This window comes from Phodopus roborovskii, unplaced genomic scaffold, assembly GCF_943737965.1.
Source record: "Phodopus roborovskii unplaced genomic scaffold, PHOROB, whole genome shotgun sequence".
Classification (NCBI taxonomy): domain Eukaryota; kingdom Metazoa; phylum Chordata; class Mammalia; order Rodentia; family Cricetidae; genus Phodopus; species Phodopus roborovskii.
In genome coordinates this window covers 1,438,633-1,462,500 of record NW_026126645.1, presented here as the reverse complement: position 1 = coordinate 1,462,500, position 23,868 = coordinate 1,438,633, and the positions used below count along the sequence as shown (strand labels likewise).

Sequence of the window (23,868 nt, the reverse complement as noted above, 5' to 3'; positions counted from 1 at the left end):
AGCGTGTTTGCAGCACATGGTGTTTGGATTGCATGTTCTTACCATTCACCTGTGTGCTTGCAGATTGAACAAGAAAAATTGGCATCTCTGAAAAAACAAGATGAAGATAAAGATAAGAGGGATAAGGAAGAAAAAGAAAGCAGCAGAGAGAAAAGGGAGCGGTCTCGAAGCCCAAGAAGGTATGACATACCAAATGCAAGTGCAGTGTTCTGTAGGTACTGTAGGTGCTAAGGAATGCTTTGGCAGAAGCTTCTCCAGTTAGAGGACTTAGGGAGCATTATTGCAGGAGCTACTTTTTGTCTCTGGGCTAAAGAGATCTATGTTGCTAGGCACTTTGGCCCGTGTTTTTATAAAGCTACTCAGGAGGTTGAGGCAGTGGGGGTGAGGGATGTGGCTTCTAGGCCAGCCTAGATAGCATTATGATACTCTTTATAACAATAATAGTCTTTGCTTGAGACAGATCATTTGACTAAAATGATCACTTCTAATTTAGGTGAGATTCTTAATTTAGTGAAAATTCAGGCTTCATGTTGATTTGCTTAATTTAAATAAAGCATTTGGGGTTTTTGTGTTGTTACTGTATTCTGACTCTCTGTTACCCTTTTATTAAAAATCTGCTCGGTAGCCATTCATATACTTACCTAATTCCTTGTTCTGCTTTTCTTAGATGATTGTACTGAACCCAAACTTCAGATCATTTATTTGTTTTCTTCTTTCTTCCAATGAGACTATTGTTAGGTTCACATTTTTAAATCCACGGTTCAGCTTCTACTATATTTGTGGTGAAAGGTGAGAAATCCATTAGGCTTTTCATTTTTAGGACTTTTTTTTTTTTTTTTTTAATAAATCTGGGAATTTGTAAAGAAAAAGTGGTAACTTTTTTCTTTAGTTTGTACTGAATTCTAAAACCTACTTAATAGAAGCAATGAGTGCTTCTAAGCTAGTGTGAGCGATTGTTAATGGCCAGTGGTGAAGTAAGTCTGCTGTTTGACTTTACTATACATTTTTAAACACTTTCAGATTAGGCACACTACAATTGCAAGGAAAGAAACACACACACACCCAAAAGCTATCTCTTGTGAATTTGGCATTTCTCTTTGCTTGTGAAGAGCATACTGCTTTTATTGCACTAGCCATTTTTCTGCATCTTGAAGCTCTGCCTGGTCTGCTCTTCTACGCACTGTCTGTACCAAAACTGTATTTTGGTAGGGTTGATGTATTGTTAAAGAAATGGTGGCTTATGCGTCTTCATCTGAGCCATTGATCTCTGAATGGTCACTGGGAATAGTTGAGCAACAAGGCCTCCTACCCAAGTCAGTACCTCCTCTTCTAACTGGTACTCAGAGGCTGTTACTTCTGTTTGCTTGTCCTTCTAGTTCTCTCTGGCCTTTTCCCTCTCAAGTAGATGAAATGGATATCTTATTTCATGTGAAACTTCTCAGATACAGACAACAGTGGGTAACTTAAAAGATTAATCCTTGATTTTTCCTTTGTGCCAAACTGCATTATTCAAAAATCTGAAAAAATTGCTTTCATCCTAGACGCAAATCCAGATCTCCTTCCCCTAGAAGACGATCTTCCCCTGTCAGGAGAGAGAGAAAGCGCAGTCACTCTCGATCTCCCCGTCACAGAACCAAGAGCCGGAGCCCTTCCCCTGCCCCAGAAAAGAAGGAGAAATCTCCAGAGCTCCCAGAACCATCAGTGAGAACAAAAGACTCTTCAGTACAGGAGGCCACGTCTACAAGGCATGTTCCTAACATCATGTTAAATAGTGTCATAGGCTGTTCATACCACCTGCAAATGTCTGTTGCTAACTTGTAAACAAAATGCTTGTTCCCCCCTCCCCCCTTTTTTTTTTTAACTTACAAAGTTAGTATGGGAAAATGAAGCTGAAATCACATGCATTATAAGGACAGTGCCTTAGTGTTTTGCCACAGGTGTCAGGTCCCCTAGAACTGGAGTCACAGACAGCTATAAGCTGCCATGTGGGTGCTGGGAATTGAACCCATGTCCTTTGGAAGAGCAGTCAGTGCTCTTAAGCCATCTCTCTAGCCTCCTCTGTTGTAATCCATAAAAGTTTTTATATATTGTAATGTGATCTTCCTACCCACTTGCCACAATATACTGTGGACAAATTGTTTTCTTCTTGTTGTAGAGGTTATAATCCAGAGTTTTGCACATGCTTTGTCACTGACCTGTGTTCTCAAATATCTTTAACCTCCCAAATATAACAAGTTTATTCATTTCTGTTAACTGGACTATAAAATATACCAAATAAAACCACTCCCTCTTCTGTGGGAACCTCTTGTATCCTCTGGATGCCTTAGGCTTGAGCATGATTCAGCTACTGCATGGCACCTTACATAGTCCACAATCCACAAGGACATGTGGTATGCAGTCCATGGCACTGCCTCCCCTGCAGTTGTGAATCTGCTCACACAAGACCTGTTTCAGTGATTACAAGTGCTATCCACAGATTGCACACATGATGGTTGAGTAAGTGAGGGGTTGCTGTCTGGTTGGACTTTGAACCATCAGCTTCTCTCCCTTCATGGTTGCAAAGACTCCTGGGGTCAGGCTTTGTGGACTCCAGCAGTTGGACAGTGGCACAGTAGTCCTTGCCCACACGTGAAACGGGGATATAAATTCTTAACTTGTTGCTCAGGGGATTCTGATGTGTGTCTATATTTTGAAGGTATTGAAAACTTTTTAAGATAAGGTGATCTGTATCTGTTAATTTATTAGTACTGGGGAACAAGTCACATTGTTGAGACTACAATTTGGACTCCTTAACTTTAATGTGGGTTCCAGGGAGTTTAACTGAGGTTTTCAGGCTTGCACCATAAATACTTTACCAAAGACAACCATTTTGCCAGCCCTTGAAACCCCTTTAAAAAGAGAACCAGGTCAGTATATTATTTTATTGGCTTAGGATTCTAAGAAGAGTAGAGAAAAAAACAAAATGTTATTTTCACAGTGACATCCTGAAAGCTCCCAAGCCTGAGCCTGTACCAGAGCCCAAAGAACCTTCTCCAGAAAAAAATTCTAAAAAGGAAAAGGAAAAGACCCGACCAAGATCTCGATCACGCTCCAAATCACGATCTCGGACCCGTTCTCGATCACCTTCTCATACTAGACCAAGACGACGACATAGGTCCCGATCGAGGTGTGTTGTGTCCTTGGGATGAGTATGAGTTTAGGTTGTAAGTGCTGACTTTCAAGGTAGAATTAAACTGGTGTGAAGAATGTTCAGAATGAAGGTTACTCTGCATTTATGTTAGATCTACTTTTCTGTGCACCATAAAAATTCTACATAATTTAGCCGAGCAGTAGTGGTGCATGCCTTTATTAATCCCAGCACTTTTGGGCCAGAGGCAGGGGAATCTCTGAGTTTGAGGCCAGCTTGCCTACAGAGTTCCAGGACAGCCTCCAAAGCTACATAGAAGAGAAACCCTGTCTCTCGGGGTGGGAGTGGGGGCTATATAAATGGAAGTTGTGGCATTGGAAATTAGTATCAAGGAATTCCTTGTTTTTAGTTTATTTAGGGCCTAATTCTGTTTGTTATGGCAGATCATATTCTCCTAGAAGGCGGCCAAGCCCAAGAAGGAGACCGTCTCCTCGAAGAAGAACTCCACCAAGACGGATGCCTCCTCCACCAAGACACAGGAGGAGTAGGTCTCCAGGGAGACGGTGAGACTCTTAGTGGCAGGTGCCTGGCACTGCAGGGTGGTTGTTGGCATAATTTCAGTTGTTTGGTGTTTGCTTGTTTGTTTTGTTGGTCTGCTGGAAAACAGATCTTCATAAATTTAGAAGACTAGGAAATGTCTTCTAAAACAGTGTTCTAAATAGCCCAGTTGTGCTTCAAGTATGGTGCCCCTTGAGCTGTGAAAAGCATCCGCTAGTGTTGGAAAAAGTAAAGTCATAGTCTTCTGGGCCCTGTGTGTTTACCTTCTAAGACTTGACTAAAGTTCTTGGTAAGGGACAGAACTGAGGGCCAGTGGCATACCGAAGTTGGTAAGATGCTTGGTGTGTAAGCATGAAATCCTGGAGTCTATTCCTCACATTACTGTACAGGTTCAGGGCACCATATCCTATCTGTGAACCCAGCACACTGGAGGTAGAAATTCTCTCTCTCTCTCTCTCTCTCTCTCTCTCTCTCTCAACATACACACACAAAGAACTGGCTGCTTTTCTGTTTGACTTTTAAAAATGTATTAAGTGTGTGTTTATTATGAGCACGACTGTTTTTGTTTATGTATACACATGCAATAACTCACACCTGGGGGTTAGTGAACAACTTTGGAGTTCATTCTCTCCTTCCTTTGGGTAGTTCTAGGGAATTGAGCTTGGGTTACCTGACTCGCATAGCAAGTACCTTTACAGTGTTTTATCTCTTTTTTTTAAGATTCATTTTGGTGGGGTGGTGGTGGTGCTTACCTTTAATCCCAGCACTTGATACACAGAGGCAGGCAAATCTCTGAGTTTGAGGACAGCCATGTCTGGTACACAGAGAGACCCTGTCTCGAAAAAACAAAAAGGAGATTTATATTTGAATATGTATATAGGTGTATATACTCGTGCAGAGTGTAGATATGTGCACAAGAGCATAGCTGCCTGCAGGGGTCTCAATCCCTTAGAGCTGGAGTCATAGTCAATTGTGAGGCAATTGATAGTGCTGGGAACCAAACTTGTGTTCTCTGGAGAGCAGCAGCCAATGCTTTAACTGCTAAGTCATCTCTCCACTCTTTGTAATAAAGCTTTGTAACAGCTCGGAGGTAACATAAAAGGAAAGTTCCCCATAATTCCATTCTTAGATACAGCTGATGTATAATATTTGTTTACACTATAAAGATGTGTCTTTGCTTAAGGTGCCTTCTGATCGATAAAGAGCTAACTGCTCAGTAGCTAGGTAGGTAGGAGAGAATGGGTGGGACTTCCAGGGAGAGAGGGGAAGAGGAAGAGGAATCTAGGTGTGTGGATTTGCCAGCAGACTCAGAACAAATCAGATGTATTGGATGTGTCCTATACTAAGAAGAGATAACTGAGCCATGTGGCAGAACATAGATTTTAAAAATATGGGTTAATTAAGTTACAAGAGCTAGTTGGGGGAAAAGCCTAAGTTAAAGCCAAGCTTTCATGTTAGTTAATAAGTCTCAGGCCGTTATTTGTGGGATGACAGTCCAAGGATAGCCCAAGAAAGCTTGAAACAGAGCTATTCCTAGTAATTTACAATGGCTACATTTGTGGCAATTAGACATTCATCTAATTCAATCAATAGTACTAACTCATTTTAAACATTGCTGAAATGTTTAATTTGCTTAACCATTCTAAAATGGATATCAGATAAAATGTTTTTATCTTAGATAAATTGTGTCTAACTTAATCCAAGATAAGGCCTGGTACCCAGGAACAGAATTGTCTACCTTACTGCTATGTTGCCTGGGCTTGCTTTTCAAGTCTGCTATGGACAGAACTTTGTTGTCCATTTTTCCATGTTGCTGCTGGTTGAACCAGGGCCTCACTCAGGTTGAGCCTGTGCTCCACCTCTTGAAGTCACCCCTAGTCCTGGAAAAGTTAGTGAGTTATGTTTTTACAGAGAACCACAGCAACTAGAAAATGGGGGAACATCCAAATAAGCTCCTCCAAGTTCTATCTGTGCAGGTAGGACTTTCTGACCCATAATTTAACAACAGTGAATATCATCTTCGGGGAGTATTGTCCAGGTACCAATAATTAAAGGTATAGAATTGCTGGTGGACAGGACAGACGTGTATATAACAGAATTCCAGGCATCACATTTATTCTGTTTTGAAGAGACCTGATGCCAGTGCTCCTTAGTACACTATTAAAGAAACAACGATTTCTTACATTGGAGTTTTGCAAATAGCGTGTCTCAGTAGTGTGCACTAAACTAAACAATTTAGCAGTCACGGTATTTTTCAGATTGTGTAAGATTCCCTTTCAGCCAGTTTTTAATCTCACTTAAGGTAGGGTTTCTTTTTTTCAGGTTCTCAGGAATTCTTCTGCCAAAGGTGAATTCTGCAGGTACACGTAATTGCAACAGAACTTAACCACAGATTTTGCTGCAGAATTCGAGAGGCCCCTACTTCTAAGTTTATGTAGCTAAATGAGTTTCAAATCTTGCACATATTTTTAGTGCACTTAAAAGTTGTTTGACATCACTGAATGAGCAACACACTTTCACCCCCAAAGTTGTACAAACTCTATAACCCCAGTATCACTCTTCAGGAAGAGGCTGCTTCATTACTGAATTATAGCATTCACAGCAAAAACACAATCAGAATGAGTTATGTGCATTTACTCTCAGAAATAGCTGTATCCTGTCCTAAGTTATAGTTTTACTTCCAATCTTTTTGAAGTAATTTGTGTACTTAGCTACATAAACTCAAAAGTTGGATTAAAAACTAGCTGTATTTTTGTGCACATTGTACAGACTGTGTGGAGTCTTTCTTCATGGGGATACAGGTAGTAAAATGAATGCTCTTTTCCACAGAAGGAGGCGTTCTTCTGCATCTTTATCTGGAAGTAGCTCTTCGTCCTCTTCATCTCGTTCCCGGTCACCGCCAAAGAAGCCTCCTAAGAGGACCTCTAGCCCCCCTCGAAAAACTCGTAGATTATCTCCTTCTGCAAGTCCTCCAAGACGAAGGCACAGACCATCATCTCCAACAACTCCACCACCCAAAACTCGCCATTCCCCAACCCCCCAGCAGTCAAACCGCACAAGAAAAGGTCGTGTTTCTGTGTCTCCGGGAAGAAGTTCCGGTAAAGGTAAAAACAGCATTCTGTTGTCTCTGGCATCAGGGTGAGCCCAGTTCCCACCTTCAGAAGCAGCTAAGCAGTACTTTGTATGTAACGCTGTAAATGGCTTGCCTTGCCTTTTCTCAGGGCTTTGCTGGAAGGGGACTATCTATCTTTAAAGGTAGTTTGTTTTTCCAATGCTCCTTGTGTGGGCAGGTGGCGAGCAGATTGCTATCTTGTGGGCTGTTTGAGTTGGGGTAACAACAATTGGGATTTGTGTTTTTACTGTAAGGATTCATTTTATTACTCTGAGACCACTTAACTATTTCACCTTCCCCATACCTTCTTTAGGCTTTTTGTTTGGTATCTTACTTGAGAACTTTGTGTTTTGTTATTCTTTTTGGTCATATTTATGCCCCAGAGGGAAGATTGACTGGTTGATTGATTTTAGAGCTAGGCAGGGTTCTTGGGTGCTGTCCTCACTCTGTTCAGTAGATTGATTTCTAAGAAATTGAAGGCCTGTGATTATGCCATGCAAGTACAATGTTTGTTGGTCTGTTATTGTGACTTACTGGGGTTTTAGCACTAAAATACACGTGGAGAAAGAGGATGGGGTCTATTGGAATAGTGTCTTTGGTGTAATAGAGGCAGGCAGGCAGCCTGAAATGTGAGTGGAGTAGGTTGAGAGGATTGGGAAAGCCCATTGATTGGGATTTCAAGGGCGTGCCACATAAGCTGCCCTCTTTAAACCTGTTAGACTGAAAGTGATTGATGGAAAGAGGACCTGCTGGTGATGGCAAGCTAAAAGTAATATGCAAATTATTATTATTATTATTATTTACTTTAATTCTAAGTCGATCCAGTGGCAGGTAAGATGTATTTAAGACAGCTATTTATCTTAAACATGCACCATATTACTTTATATAAAATGTGGACATTTCAGCCTTTCTGAAGTTCTCATCACCCTGTCCTAATCTGACACTTATACTGCCCTAGCCTGCTTGTCTTTCCCTGCAAACTCTACACTTGTATTTCTTTTGTTTAGAGCTAGAAAGCTCTCTAGAGGGAAGACAGTCTTAAGTGTTCCCACTTTATTTTAGAAAAAATACTCTTTGCCTTTTTAGATTATAGAGAAGAGTTACTTTAAAATACCAAACAGAAGGAGTTTGGCTACAGTGGGCAGTTGTTGGGATTTATTAATTAGTTAACTTTGTTTTTGTGATTGGAGAGGCAGTCATGGGTGCTGGGGCCACACTTAAGAGTCTGCACAATGTCAGTCTCTTCTTGTTTTGGCGTATATTTCCTACGCTTGTGATGGGTACTTAACAATCACGTTGTAGAGAACAGAGACTAGTTGTGTTCTGTGGGCTCTTGAACAAGCTGCTTTAGCCAGACAGTTGCACAGTGGTCAGCTTAGTCTGCTTATGTCCACTAAAGCTCAGAGTTAGTTTGAACTGTGTGGAAATAACCCTCGTGTTGAAATTTGAGAGCTAGAGAATACCTTGGCAGCTGTCAGATTCTTTGCTTAAAGGTGGCTTAGCCAAGATCAACTAGAAGAATTGAAGAGTTTGTTCCCAGTTAGGCAGTGCTAATGTCAAACTCCAAATGCCGTTGTGATGACCAGGGAGGAGGATTGGGGTCGGAATGAAGTTCTTTGGCTTCTTCACTAGGTGATTTCAGAGATTCCCACTTTGGGGGCCTCTGCATACTTAGAACTGCAGCACTGCTCTAATCTAATAGAGTTCTTGTTCTTATTTCATTTAGCAGATGTTCATTGGGGATCTTGTGATCTGCTATTGATAATAGGCTAGTAAAATGAGAGTAAGGGAAAAAAAAGTGAGGGAATTTGTGAATGAATCAAATCATTTGGAGTGTGGTTTACAGTTCCATTGAGGGTGTTTGAAGAAACTTTGAAAGAGTTATAATCCAGGTACTGCATATACTTGTACCTTAGTCAAGTGTCCTGGCACAACCTGTACTTTTTGAATCAACTAAACTATATAAATAGTGCTCTATGGGCGCTTAATGTATTTTACTATTTCTCGTTACAGTAACTTTACAAGTTATCTTTTGGGCAATCTAAGATTAATAATTAATAGGACTGTTGAAATGCTTTAAAATTTTGGTTTTAGAGTTGTTCTCTTAGATTTCTGACTTCATTCTAGAATGATTTGTTCCTTGAATTAATAAAACAGTATTAACATAACAGAGTAAGTAAAATTAAAAAATTTCATTAAGAAAAACAGAACATAGAAACACTTGTTACCTGTAATAATGGTTTTGTTGTTGTTGTTCTCCCCCCCTCCCCAAATACTTTCTTTGTGTGGCATTGACTGTCCCAGAACTAGCTGGTTTCAAACTGAGTGTTCTGTCTGTCTCTGCCTCCTGAGTCCTGGGATTAAAGGAGTGCCTCACTTAACTCAAGACTAGGATAAAGTGTATTTTATGAATGCTATTATAGGCTATTTTAGTTAAGCCATTAATGAGATATTAAGTCAGGATGAACCCTCCCATGTGTTTATTCCCTCTCTTTAACAAAATAGGTAATGTTGGCTAGGTGTGATGTTGTACTTCCCTCCCCCACTCACTCCCCTCCCCCCAGACAGGGTTTCTCTGTAGCTCCGCCTGTCCTGGACTTGATCTGTACACCAGGCTGACCTTGTATGCAGGGATCCCCCTACCTCTGCCTCTAGAGTGCTGGGGTGAAACACTTGTGTGTCACCGCCTGGCGAAAGTACACGTCTTTAATGTTGGTGTTACATTGCCATTCGGAAGCCAGACAATAGTGAGACCTTGTCTCAAGAAATAAGAGCGATGATAATTTTAGTTATGTTTCTTAAGAAAATGCCTTCTTATAGCCATACAGGCCACCTTCCAGATAGTTTTAAAATTTGATCCTCTGAGGTAGTAAATTTGACATGTAAAGTCTTGAGAATAGTATCTTGTTATGAACTCTAGGCTGGCGGCAGTCCTGTCTCAGGCCTTCTCTGTGTTGGGATTTTTTTTTTTTTTTTTAAATTAAGAATGTTCCATATTAGGACATAGACACACTTACACAAGTCTCCGCAGGCCAGAAGGGGCATCATATCTGGAGCTAGAGTTGCAGGTAGCTGTGAGTACTCATATGGATGTTGCAAACCAAACTGGGTCCTCTATAAGAGCAGCTAGTGCTCTTGGCCACTGAGCTTCACCCCAGCCCTTGTTACTTTTATGAATTTTAGAATGTTAACCATTCTCTACCCAACTGAGTGGTTTGTCCAAATAATGTTAATCGGTAGAATCATTAAAGACATGCATGCAGCTCAGGGATACAGGACTTATCTGCTTTGTAAGATTTAAATAGTAATTTTCTCTTGGATTACTTTAGCAAAGATAAGGTTGATGTGTTATAACGACCATCTATGACAATTCCTAGAGTATTAAATAAGGTATAACTATATTCTAATAAGGCATCCTACTGAAATTTATTAGTCATTCACAGGTTAAAGAACAAAGGGATGGCTTTGAGTTGGTGGGGTTTTATTTTGTGGTTTTGGTACAGGGTTTCTCTGTGTAGCCCTGGCTGTCCTGGAACTCCTTTGTAGACCAGGCTGGCCTTGTACTTGGAGATCTGCCTCCCAATATCCAACTGGTTTTAGTGCATGGGCTTTGAACAATCAGTGCAGGGTTCTTGCCAGCCCTGTGGAAGCTTTTGAAGCTTTCCATGTTTAAATTGTAGGTTAGGTTTTTTTCGTGTGAACAGTCATACCCATTTTTATACTATTAAACCATTCTTTATTGTGTGTGATTTTTGTTTTGTGTTTTTCCTTACTTTTTAGTGACAAAACATAAAGGTACTGAGAAAAGAGAGTCACCTTCACCAGCACCCAAGCCTAGAAAAGTGGAGTTGTCTGAGTCTGGTAAGCTGTAATGACTTACTTGATTGTTCCCCTTGGGTTAGACTGACTGTACAGGGCCCCACAGTAGAGAAAAGCTGAGCCTGGCATCACACAGACTATTTGAGATTCCCAGCTCTAGCATTGAAGTTCTTCGTTATTTCATTCATCTTAGCCTCATTCATTTTCTTCTATATTTGGGCATAATTCTGGGTTTTGACAGCTAGCTGAAATGTTTGTAGAATTCCTATGTCACAGCCTGGCCTGTAGTAAATAACTTTAGCAGTTGATAGAGTACCTGTTTTGCTGTTCAGTTGTGTCATATTACCTGTCTGTAACTAAAGAAACACTTTCTAAATGCATCTATCTTTCAGAAGAAGACAAAGGCAGCAAGATGGCTGCAGCCGATTCTGTGCAGCAGAGACGTCAGTATAGACGACAGAACCAGCAGTCTTCATCTGGTATGCACACCAAGAAGATGCTTTCTGCCACCACACCTATTGTTACCCCTGCACTTGGGAGGCGGAGGCAGTAGAGTTCCTGTGGAGTATAAGGCCATTAAGGGTTACATAGTGAGAATCCCAAAAAATTGCAAACCCAGAGAAGCCTGTAATATCAACATTCAGGAGGTAGAGAGGCCGGAGGGTCAGATACTTAGTTATTCTTGGCTGCATGGTGAACTACGTGAGGGACACACACACACACACACACACACACATACTTACTTACATACTTTATGCATGTGAGTATTTTACCAACATGTATGTGTGTCTGTGTACCATGTGTATATCTGGTTTCAGAGGAGGCCAGGAGGCATTAGACCCCCTGGGATCTGGACCTATAGGCTTTATGAGCCACTATTGGGTGCTGGGAATTGAACCGAGACCTCTGGAGGAAGGAGCCACTGACTCTGAACTGCTGAGGTCCTTCTGAATGCATGAAGGTGTGGAGCTAAGAGTTTGCCATTGTAGAAATTCTATGTGTCAGTTTGTCACTGTGTATGTTTCTTATTTGTAAGCCCTTAAATTTTTCTTTAAGTGTTACTTTGTTATGAAGGTGATAAATCGGGAGTGTGGCTCTTATGGTCTAGTGCACCTTAGTGTGTGTGCAAAGCTCTGGGCTTTATTCCTGGCATTAATAAAAATAAGGTAAATAGAGTACAATAGTAAAACAGAAAATGAAACTAATTTAGTCCCTAATATGCAGAAGTCTGGTTTAGAACATCTTAACTAGTTTTTGTGAATCTTTGATTTCTCTCTCTCTCTCTTCTCGCCTTGGGGGCAGTTGCCTTTTGGTGGTCATTAAGACTGCTTTTAGACATAGTAGACAGTTGAAAATTTCCGATAGTTTATAATTGTTGGATTAAAGAGAAAGCATACAGAAGCCTGATGTTTAAGCCAAATGCTCCATTCTTGGGTTTTGGTAGGTTTTATTTGGTTTTGAGATAGGTTTGCCTTGAACTTCCTGTGTAGCCCCCCCCCCCCCCAAAAAAAAAAAAATGGCCTTAAACTTCTGCTCTTCTTGAGTCCTCCTCCTAAGTGTTGAGATTACTGCTTTGTACCAGTGCAACCAATTAATTATATGCAGTGCTGGGGATGGGTACGTAACAGCCATACTCCAGTCCCTTTGTGATTATTGTAATTATTATAGTAATTTTTAATTTTCTATTTCAAGTAACATTGCTGATCTTCATTTCTTTAGTCATTGGCATGTGCATTTACACTAAGTTACTGAGTTGGACCAACAGCCTTGATTCTTTTGAAGCTTTACTTTGTTAATTGGAAATAATGGTCAAGTCTTTGTTCTGTCTTGTTTCTGAGATGGTCTCATTCATGCACACAAACTGACTTTCACTTGCAGTGTTACTGAGGCTGCTGTTGAGTTTTAGCATCTCCTTCCATCTCCCTTGTCATCGGACATGAACATTCACCAATAAGCCTGATTTAAAATCCCTAGATTTCTAAGAGATGTATACAGGCCTCAGTAGTCTTGATAGTATACTAGTCTTGTCCGCTAGTTTTCTGCTGAGTATGAGGGTATTGACCACCACTAGAGTTGTCCTGATTAAATTATACTGATGGTACTAAGAATTGAACCCATGGCCTTATACCATACTAGATAAATGCTGTATCACTGTTAGCCTCTAACATTTTCCCCGGTGCTGGAGCTAGAACCTAGGATTTTGAGCATGCGGTGTAAGGGGTGGAGGTAGGTGAGTGTGTGTGTGTGTGAGTGACAGAGAGAGGGAGAGAGTGAGTGAGTGTACGTATGTGTGACAGAAGGAGGGGGTGAGAGGGAGTGTGTGTGTGTGTGTGTGTGTGTGTGTGTGTGTGTGTGTGTGTGATGTTGTTGTTCTTTGCTCTGTGATTACAGACTCTGGCTCCTCTTCCACCTCAGAAGATGAGCGGCCCAAGAGATCCCATGTGAAGAACGGCGAGGTAGGCAGGCGGCGGAGACATTCTCCTTCTCGGAGTGCCTCTCCATCACCTCGAAAACGCCAGAAAGAGACTTCCCCTCGGTAACAACCTTCATTAATGATTTTTAGTCATCTATGGTTGGGTTGAAACTGTAACTTACAGGGTGGGCCATAAGATTATTTTAAAATTGGACTAACTAATTCTTCCTGTCAAAACTTAAAGATGGTTGGGTCTGGGATTTTGGTTAGTTTGGTTTTGTTGTTTTTTCCTTGCTGTTGGTAGTTAACATTAAAACTAGACGGGTTTTGAGTGATTGCCTTACTTATGCATGAATAGAAAGAGCAGTGAAATCGTAGCATTAGTTCTAGACATTGTAAGCTTTAAAAAACGACTCCACAAGAACTTAACTTGTGTGAATGGAATTCTTGACACTTGTTTTTCTCCACTGCTCCCAGGATGCAGATGGGAAAACGATGGCAATCGCCAGTGACTAAAAGGTTGGTTAGACACTATTACTGTAAATTAGGGCAACATACCAAGTTTACTTAATTTCCTGTTCAGGTGACTGTTCCCATTTTACAGATGCATTGTGTCAGTGGAGAAAGTCTCAAGTTACTCTTGAGTGTTTTTGGTTTTTCTTTAATCATGTTAGATGAGTGATTTGGAGTTGACTTTTGGTTGGTAATTCTGACTCCGTAAACTTAGTATTAGTAGGAAGTAACTTTGTATTGGGGTGACTTAGAGAAAGCGAGAAAAACTTAAAGAGAAACTTCAGAATGGCGTAAGGGTTGGTTCTGTAGTCTATGCAAAAGTATGGGGAACATATCTGTAAGGTAAAAGTCATGCATGTGTGTGGGCACACACATGCCACAGTGTACATGTTGGAGGTCAGAGGACACTTGAAGGATTGATCCTCCTTTCACTGCGTGGGCTCTGGGAATCGAACTCACAAATCTTCAGGCTTGGTGTTAAGTGCCTTACCTGTTGAGTTTATCTCAACAACCCTGGATGATTGCTCTCCCTACTTTCCAGTTATACTGAAATTCTTTTTGTTTTTTTGAACATTTGTGTTTATGTGACCAGGAAACCATAAAAAATTAAGATTCAAATCCTATATAAAAAGTATTATAGTGGGCTAGGCATGATGGCATACACCTTTAATCCCAGCACTCAGGAGGCAAGTGAATCTGAGTTCAAGGTCAGCCTGGTGTATAGAGTGAGCTCCAGGATAGCCAGGGCTATACACAGAGAAACCCTGTCTTGGGGGCGGGGGGGAGGAAAAAAAAAATAACCTTTTAGTTAGTCTGTCAGTGGCTCACATATTAATCCCAGCACTCAGGAGGCAGAGACAGGCAGATCTCTTGAGTTCAAGGCCAGCCTGGTCTACAGAGTGAGTTCCAGGACAACCTCCAAAGCAATGCAGAGAAACCTTGTCTTGGAAAGAAAAAAGAAAAATAACCTTTTAGTTAAGGCCAAATCTTTAACCTGTGGCACTGACATTCCATCTGTCATCAATTCCTTTTTCTGAGTTCAAGTTGAGCATCCCCTGTCTAAACTGCTTAGGAGTAGAAATGCTTCCTGTTTCCACCTTTTCCCATTTTAAAGTCTTTGAAAAGACCTTTGGGAAATGGTAATGGAGCAGAGTGGGATATTTATGCTGTATAGGGAACTTTTTCCATAATGAAAAAATAGAAATGAAAGAAATAAATTGGAGACAAAAATACTTTTCTTCCAACTGCAGTGACTTCTGGCTTCTCTGAAATTTCTAGACTAAACATAAAAAAAATGCTTTATACATAATTATGTTAGTGTTACGAGTTGTCATCTGTTCCCCCTGCCCTGAATTATAGAACTATGTTCTGTTCTGGGAAGACTCTTTAAAACAGTGAAATCAGAATTAATTTTCCTAGAATGGTTTGGTAGCACATGCATTTAATCACAGCACTAGTCCACATAGTGAGTACCAGGCTAGCCAGGGCTGTCACAAAAACAAAATGAATATTCTTTGCCCTGCCCCAATAGTTTTTGGGTTATATTGGCAGCTGCAAGTGTAAGGCTGTTAGTGATCATCGTCCATCCGGACATGGTGGCACACTCAGGAAAGCAGAGGGCTACATAGTGAGACCCTTTATCAAAAAGCAAAACACATTTTGGTTTGTTTCAGGCAGGGTCTTTGTATGTACCCCTAACTATCCAGAACACTATGTACGGTAGGCTGGGCTAGTACTCAAGAGAGATTCACCTGCCTGTCTCCTGAGAGCTGGGATTAAAGGACCCACTTGACAGAAAATACAATTATTTTGAGTTGTTCCATATCGTTTTTTGTTGTTTGTTTGTTTTGAGACAGGGTTTCTCTGTGTAGCCCTGGCTGTCCTGGAACTTCCTCTATAGACCAAGCGCTGGTGTCAACTCAGAAATCTGCCTGCCTTTGCCTCCTGATTAAAGGCATGCCCACCACCGCCCAGTTCAGTGTCATATTTTAGGGAGGATAAGATTATTTTGAGTGTTTATGTAAGGTGTTAAGATGAAGTACTAATCACAGGTATCAGCAAATCTAAATCAGATGTGGTTGGAAATGAAATCTGGTAGTAAATCTCTGGGTGTTCTTCTCTGTTTAGATGCCTGGTAACCTTTAAAAACTTAGTTCTAGGTTCACAGTGTCAGTCCTGATTGAGCAAGGAACCAGGGACTGTTTATATTTACTTTTGCCTCAAAGGTGACAAACTGTCTTAGCCCACATTTGAATAAGTCTTTTTGAGGCTGCTTCAAGTTGGTTGGTATGGGACTTCTTGGTCAGTGGCTTGCACTCTTTAAGTGTGTTACGGAACTCAGAATCAGAGTTATTTGGTTCATGAGTGTGGGGTGTTGTTAGCTATGATGTCCAGTTCCTTTTCAGTGCTGCACATACAAGTTTTGGTTAACACAGTAAAGGTTGGCCTAGGTGGTGGTAGCCCACGCCTTTAGTAGCAGCACTCAGGAGGCAAAGTTTCTGTGAGTTCAAGACCAGCCTGGCCTACAGAGAGAGTTCCGGGACAGGCTCCAAAACTACAGAGAAACCCTGTCTAGAAAAGCAAAAAAAAAAAGTAAAGGTTGGAGATAGTAGCTCGGGTAGAGTGCTTGCCTCCCTGTGCTCTGAACTTAACCCTGACATGATCTACATAAGTCTCAATAACTTTCCCAACTGATTGTCATGAGTATCAAAGCTTTAAAAAAAAAAAAAAAAAAAGTGTTCTTCTAGTCATGTTCTTGAAATTTGAAGTTTTTCACTTCCTCTATTGGGTAGTTTATGTATGTCATAACCAAATACATATTTCTTTCAGAAGCTAACATCACAAAGCTGTATTTTACCATACCAAAACTGAAACATTGAGTTTTGAATTTCGTTTTTAATATTGGATGCTACCCGGGGTCCCAGCCTTAGGTTGAGAACATGTACTCTGGAACATAAAGTCACATCTCTGCCCTGGGTGCTGTGGTCTTGGCCTTAGGACACAGCACTCTGCCCTGGGTTACTTGCTGGGAATGTGTTTCCTGGGGCTGTTGATTGTAAATATCACTGACTGAGAATCACTCTTGCTTTAGTGGTAGAAGGAGGAGAAGTCCCTCCCCACCACCAGCCAGAAGGCGACGATCTCCTTCTCCAGCTCCTCCTCCCCCTCCCCCTCCTCCTCGGCGGCGTAGATCTCCCACCCCACCACCACGACGAAGGTAAAGTGTGTGATAGACTCATGGTGTCTCTGGGTCTTTACCATTTAAGTTGCTTTGTATGGTGGCATTTCATCTCCAGTTGTTAAAAAAAAAAAAAAAAAAAAAGGTCATATAGTAAATGTGAGCTCCCTTATGGGAAAATCCTAGAACACACAATTCTGTAGAAACAGAAAGCAGGGCCAGGTGTATCATTTCTGCTTGCAGTCTCAACTCTTGAAAGGCTGGGGCAGGAGACCAGAGCAGCCAAATGGGGGTGTGGGAGGGGTAAGGTTGGGGAATAGCATGGCTGCACAACCACCAGAGGGACATTGACAGCTGCACTGATGTATTTATTGGTCCTGTGCATTTGGGATCCTTGATAATACTACCAGTTATACAGAATGATAGGCAGACTAGCTAGCAGTCTTAAATCAAGGGTATTCCATTGATGAGAGGAAGCCCTTGAATGTCAATCACGGGCTGTGTGTGTCAGCACATAACCCCTAATCCCAGCTCTTAAGAGGTGGAGGCAGGAAGAGCACTAGTTTGGAGCCAGCCTAAACTATATCGTGAGTTCTTGGTCAAATGGCATGTATAGCTAGACTCTGTCAGCTCAGTCACAGTGAGAGAATGAAGAATGGTTACAGGTTGGTGGGCAGTGATTGGTTAGTTTATTTCTGTGGATCTGTAAATATAAAAAGGGGAAATGTGAGTTTGTTGTTGTTTGTAACCCATGGCAAGCACTAACTATACACTGATTATTTTGTTTCAGTTTTCACTACATTTATTTAGTGTGCAATAGAGAAAGAAAGGCAGTATGTTTGTGTTTTGGGAGGTGGGTGTTTTGTTCTTGTTTAACAGGATCATACACACACACACCAACCAGACTGTCCTTGGATTTGGGGGCTGTCTTAGCTTCATACCTCCCAAATACTGCAATTACAAATTGGTGCCTAGCTAGAGTTACTAAATCCCAGTTCCACTCTACCACCTTGCCTGAATATTGGCTCATTGTAAACCCTGTTCTGAGCAAGAATTGATGTTGAAAGACCCAAGCACAAATTGTACAGTTAGCCCATACATTGTATTATTAAGTCTTAATTCCTAGGTGACATAACAGGACCTTGTCACCTTTAAGAGAAAAGCCAGGTAGAACTTTGAGGTAAACTCACACTAAAGAGGACTGGATGTCTGGACCAGCATGGTAGTTCAGAAGAGACAGCACAGCATCACTTCAAATAGTTATTTTGGTTTTGTCTGTATGCAGGTATTTGCACTGTGTACCTTGTGCTTATGAAAGCCAGAATGGCCTTGGATCCCTTTGAATTCTGAACCTTTGTGATCTCTACTATGCAAGTGCTAGGCACCAAGAGCTGAGCCACATCTCCAGCCTATGCCACATAGAACTCAGTCAAGCACTTTTCTTTATTTCATTTTCCTAGTTCTGGGTTAGCTAGCAAGGTCTCAGTGTGTGAAAGTACTTGTCATGCAAGTGTACTGACCTAAGTTTGATCCCATAAGCCACATAAAGGTAGATGGAAAGAATTGATTCTGCTAATCTCAGCATGCCACTCACTTCGTCACATGCATGATGTGTGGGTATACACACTGCTATAATATAATAATTGGGTTTTGGTTTCTGGATTCTTTTGGTTTCATCTCAAAGGTGTGGTTTTTTTTGTTTGTTTGTTTTCCCTAGGACTCCTTCTCCTCCCCCACGCCGCCGTTCACCTTCTCCAAGAAGATACTCTCCTCCCATCCAGAGGAGATACTCTCCTTCCCCACCTCCAAAGAGGAGAACCGCCTCACCCCCACCCCCGCCCAAGCGAAGGGCATCACCATCTCCACCACCAAAGCGCCGAGTCTCCCACTCTCCACCTCCCAAACAAAGAAGCCCCCCAGTCACCAAGAGACGCTCGCCCTCCTTATCTTCAAAGCATAGGAAGGGGTCTTCCCCAGGCCGCTCCACCCGGGAGGCCCGGTCACCACAACCAAACAAACGGCATTCGCCCTCACCACGTCCTCGAGCGCCTCAGACCTCAAGTCCTCCCCCTGTTCGAAGAGGAGCATCTGCATCGCCGCAAGGAAGGCAGTCCCCATCTCCAAGTACTAGGCCTATTAGGAGAGTCTCCAGAACTCCGGAGCCTAAAAAGATAAAAAAGTAAAAATATTTAATGCTTTTTTTGTTGGGAATACATGGTGTATGGCATGTAGAATCCTTTCCCTTATTGAACAACTAGAAAAAATAAGCAGGCTAGGCAGTGGTGGTGTATATCTTTAATTCCAGCAGTGGGAGAGGATGGGCAAAGGTAGTGGATCAATGAGGTCAGGGCCAGCCTAGTCTACAGACTTTCAGGACAGCTACACAGAAAAGGCCTGTCTCAAAAACCAAAATAATAATAAAAACTGTAGATACTGTTCATATTTTTCCCACTAGCTCCTTGTAGCATAAATGCTAGAGGCCTTTATTTGGTTTTTGACATCCGGTATTTCAGAGCTGTGCTTCTAAGACAGTCTAAAATGAAACAGCCTCTTTTTCTCTTTATTATTTTATGTCATTGGGGGTTTTGCTATATGTGTCTGCACACTGCTGGTTTGCAGTGTCATAGGCCAGAAGCAGTTATCAAAGCCTCTGGAAAGGTCGTTGCGGTTAATTGTGAGCCCTGTGGGTACTGGGAAATGAACCCTGTTTCTCTGGAAGAACAGAACAGCCAATGCTCATAACCATTGAGCCATCCATTTCTTAGGCCCTGAAAGGCATTTAGCACTTAGCTTCAATAAGCCAAGAAACTGCTGTTCCTAGTACCCTGTAGGTTGCATCATCAGTGGTAGAGAGTGGGGCATGAGTGACCCTGTAGAAGACTTAGGTGATGTGAAAGCAACCATGATGCCTCCTTTGCCTGTCTGTTCTCAATGCTGTGTTTTGTTTTCCCTTTCTGTCTAGGCCCGCCTCGCCAAGCCCTCAGTCCGTAAGAAGGGTTTCCTCTTCCCGATCTGTCTCTGGATCTCCTGAGCCAGCAGCTAAAAAGCCTCCAGCACCTCCTTCTCCTGTTCAGTCTCAGTCACCCTCCACAAACTGGTCACCCGCAGTGGCAGTCAAAAAGGCTAAAAGCCCAACACCAAGCCCGTCCCCTGCCAGGGTGTGTATGCGCCTTGCTCTGGGCATCTTTATAGTAGTCAGTGGGGGTGGACGCTGCAGGATCAGGAGTTGAAGACCAGCCTGGGCTATATATACAGTCAGATCCTGTCTCAAAAACAATTCAGTTACAAGTTAGTTAAATTTGTTAAATTCATATACAAAATTTAGTGTAAAAATAGTCTCCTGTATGGTGATTCAGTTAAATAATCTTTGATTCTATGGTATGAGTGATAATATGTTCAATAGAAACCATACTTTGAATTTTGATCCTCTTTTCTAGGTTAGTGAACAGCAAAAAATAACTGTTAACTGATATTTAATGAATTACATGAGCCATTCAGTGTTAATACAGTCAGCTTTGTATTATACAACTGCCTAGCTTTAGGCCAGTGTGTGTTCTGAGCATGCTGAAGGCAGTATGGCTAAGCCATGGTTTTGAGGAAACATAAAGATAGATTTTACTTAGATGGGATATAACTTACAGGGCTTATTAAGTTGTAGCCCAGTTGTAAGTGGAACTAGTTAGTAAGTGGGCTAGCAAGAAAGGAGACTCAGTGGGTACAGGTACTTGCCTCCAAGCCTGAAAACCTGAGTTTAATTCCCAGGACCCACATGGTAGGAGAGGACCAACTCCTTAAATGGAACATGTCTGTACAGTAGAGTGAAGGTGTGGTTCAGGCACCTTTTTTGTCTCATAGCTCACATATATTGAAACCCTCTACATAGTAGCCGAGTATTGTGTATTAAGTGAGGTTGCCCCTTGCTCATGCTCAGGAGCTGGAAGGCAGCTCATGTCAGCCCATGGCTCCAGCTGCTGACACTCCACTCACACCCTGAAGTTGGAAACCTGGCAATGTTAAGTGTCTGGGCTGGATTTGTGGGCAGGCCTTGGCTTTGGTGTGTCGTTGTTGGTAGTAGTTGTCTGTGCTCCTGTGAAACATGTATTTGTCTGAGATTCCCTCAAGGAAATAAAACAGGATTTTAATCAGGTCAGCTAATTACTTCACTATTTCTTTCTGGGTTTCTAGAATTCTGATCAAGAAGGAGGTGGAAAGAAGAAGAAGAAAAAGAAGGACAAGAAACACAAAAAGGATAAGAAGCACAAGAAGCACAAAAAACACAAGAAGGAGAAGGCTGTGGCTGCAGCCCCCGCAGCCCCTGCAGCCCCTGCAGCTGTTTCTGCTGCCACAACCACATCAGCGCAGGAAGAGCCTGTGGCAGCCCCAGAGCCCAGGAAGGTATTCACACCACCTGCCTGTAACACACTCACTGTGTAGACAGGCTAGCCTCCAGCTCAGAGATCTGTCCACCGATGCCCAGTTTTGTTTTTGTTTGTTTGTTTGTTTGTTTTAAACTACTTTCTGGGCAGTGCTAGGGACAAGAGTACAGGACTTTCTGCTGTGCTTTAGGCATGTGTCCCTCCACTGAGCATACCCCTAGTCACACACACTAAATGCAACCCCCCAAAAGTTCACATAATGGAAAAAAATGGGGGCCCTCCCAAATAACTGACAATGGCTGGATTTGTGTGTTTACCCATCAGTGTACATGTAGAATCCATTGGTATCTTTCCTTTTTCTCATTTTTATTGCATTTTATCTGTGTGTGCACGCACTGACACATTCACACCCACACACGAAGGACAGTTTGGATAGTCTTCCACCATGTGGAGTCCTTTTGAGCAAACACAAGTCATTAGGATTAGCTGGGCTGTGGTGGCACATGCCTTTAATCCCAGCACTTGGGAGTCACTGAGTTTGAGGTCAGCCTGGTGTACAAAGCTACACAGAAAAACACATACAAGTCATCAGGGTTGGTGGCAGGCTCCCTAAGCTTGCTTAACAGGTTCAAGGCCTTGGATGTGGTTCCCTTAGCCCCGGATAAACTGGGTGTGGTAGTATGGGTGCTTATGAGGTCAGCATTCGGGAGGTTGAGGCAGAGAGATCAGAGGCTCAGGGTTGTTCTGGCTCCTTAACAAGTTCTAAACAAGCCTAGAATACAAAGAGACCCTGTCTCAGAAGTCATGATTTAAAGTGGGTGCTTTTTGTATGAGCAGAGTATGTTAAGTTCTGGTCTGTACTCAGCACCTTCCACTGTGTCTCAAGACTTAACATCTGCCTGGTTTGGCTTTGTTTTCCAGGAGACTGAAAGTGAAGCTGAAGACAACCTTGATGACTTAGAAAGGCACCTGCGGGAAAAGGCCCTTCGATCCATGCGGAAGGCTCAAGTGTCCCCACAGTCCTAGGTGGACATGTTTGTTACGTTGTAAATTTTATTTGGTTTGTACTCAATTCAATTTCAAAATTGCTAAAATGTGTTTGAGCTTTAGACTATAACATTTGTTGTAATAATTGCTAGGTTCAAGTTCACCATGTTTTTTTTTTGTTTTGTTTTGTTTTTTAAAGGGGCATGGATTTACATTACAAAGGTATCCACAGTGTATTAGTGACATTCTTCCATTGACATTTAGAGTGAAATATTTTAAGCCAAAAAAGAAAAAAATCTTTTTTTTTTTTTTTTTTTTTTTTTTTGAAAGGGGCATTTAAATATTGTTGGGGTTCTTGTGCTCCTTTAAATGCCCTTGCCTCCCCTGAGGTGTTGTTGCCCCCCCCCCTGTTTTTCTTCCTTCCTCTTGAGAATTTTAGCACCCATGTAAATTATGCTCTCAACCTTGTGTAGGTTTGTAAGCTTGCCCAGAAGTGAGACCACTGTTGAAAGCACCACAAAGGTCTGGGTGACTGTTTTCACTCTGCCAATGGGGTCTCTGCTGACACCTTGGGGTCCCAGCTCTAGAGCAGGGAGGCACTGCTCATGGATGCCGGAGATTCTGTCCAAGTGCGACAGGTTTCTAAGTTGTTTTAGAACTCCGGGATTTTGGCCTCATTGGGTTGGTTTGTTTTGTTTTTCTATCTCCCCCTTTTTTTCTCTTTTGTAAAGGCAATTTGCTAGACCCAGCAAGGACCCTTCAGTTACATAAATTTGTTTTATGAAACTGTGTGGTTCCCATCCATATTTTTTTCCCTTACTCTTCCAATTGGTACACACAACTGAAGAGCTCTTGTATTGGCAGGCTGGGAGGGCCTGGACTTGGACATAGTGTCTTGGTTTCACTGTTTTATTTTATTTTATTTTTTAACTAAAGCTATATAAAGCTTGTGGATTAAACAGAATAAATTTCTAAATTTAAGAACATTGCTGCTCACTTTCACTTGCCTGGGTACTACAAGACAACTCTACCTTCTTGGTAGAGCTGGGTATGCTGGGAAAATAAGAATCCATGAAACAGGATTTTCCCTTTTTATTCACTAATTAACTTCAGAGAGTACTAGGAGGGGAAAGTAGGTGAGTTCTTGGAACATGAAAAGCAAGGGAGACTAATTTACCAGCAAAAGCAGATCTAGTTGAGGCAGATTACACTGTATTGTTGCACTCAGATGTGAGGGGCCTGGCACTCCCAAAAGGGAACTTGGAAGTGGGCCAGGAATATGAGCCTGAGCAGCAGCCTGTGTGTGTGAAGGGAGCTGAGAGCACCAGTAGTCTGAGCTGAGTACTTGAACTTAATGGGTACATTTGGTAGTCATTGCTGACAGTTGACACAGAAATACAAAATGCTCGGGTCTTAATTTTAAGAAAACTTAGGGTTTGGAGTTTTTGTTTGTTTCTTTTGGTTTGGGTTTTTTGTTTGTTTTATTTGCTTTTACCCAAAAGGCACAGACAGAAGACCTCAGTGCTGATGGGCTGTTTCTACATGGGGTTCTCCGGGGTTATAACAAGGAAAGGGGTAGTAAATGAAGATAGTCCTGAAGGACTCCACAGCTGGCAATAGAGTCTCACATGAGTGCAGGCGTTCCAGGTTCTTCCATGTGTTACAGGTGGAAAAGAAACTTGGAGAGGACACTGGAAAAGCAGTGTTCAGTTTTAGGAAGGTTGACTCCCAATATAGACAGCCAGTGGACACCATTGGAATATTTCCATCTATTTAGCCCTTCAT

At 41.9% G+C, this 23,868-nt stretch overlaps 1 protein-coding gene across 11 annotated transcripts in view; it reads left to right on the top strand.

The window, feature by feature from the left end:
• Positions 1–23,069, top strand: part of Srrm1 (serine and arginine repetitive matrix 1) — a 31,653-nt gene extending 8,584 nt beyond the window's left edge. For 3 of the 11 annotated variants that reach the window (XM_051173708.1, XM_051173718.1, XM_051173716.1), the window contains 14 exons: positions 64–179; positions 1,542–1,745; positions 2,978–3,166; positions 3,571–3,690; positions 6,515–6,789; positions 10,578–10,658; positions 11,009–11,095; positions 13,008–13,152; positions 13,507–13,548; positions 16,634–16,759; positions 18,438–18,899; positions 19,683–19,878; positions 20,906–21,115; positions 22,018–23,069. In XM_051173708.1, the coding sequence (XP_051029665.1) occupies positions 64–179; positions 1,542–1,745; positions 2,978–3,166; positions 3,571–3,690; positions 6,515–6,789; positions 10,578–10,658; positions 11,009–11,095; positions 13,008–13,152; positions 13,507–13,548; positions 16,634–16,759; positions 18,438–18,899; positions 19,683–19,878; positions 20,906–21,115; positions 22,018–22,122 (2,358 nt within the window). In that variant the 3' untranslated portion in view covers positions 22,123–23,069. Of the gene's footprint in view, positions 1–63; positions 180–652; positions 790–1,541; positions 1,746–2,977; positions 3,167–3,570; positions 3,691–6,514; positions 6,790–10,577; positions 10,659–11,008; positions 11,096–13,007; positions 13,153–13,506; positions 13,549–16,633; positions 16,760–18,437; positions 18,900–19,682; positions 19,879–20,905; positions 21,116–22,017 lie in introns of those variants that run through there. The other 8 variants (XM_051173710.1, XM_051173712.1, XM_051173709.1 and 5 more) reach the window with 8 other exon arrangements.
• The last annotated feature ends 799 nt before the right edge of the window (positions 23,070–23,868 follow it).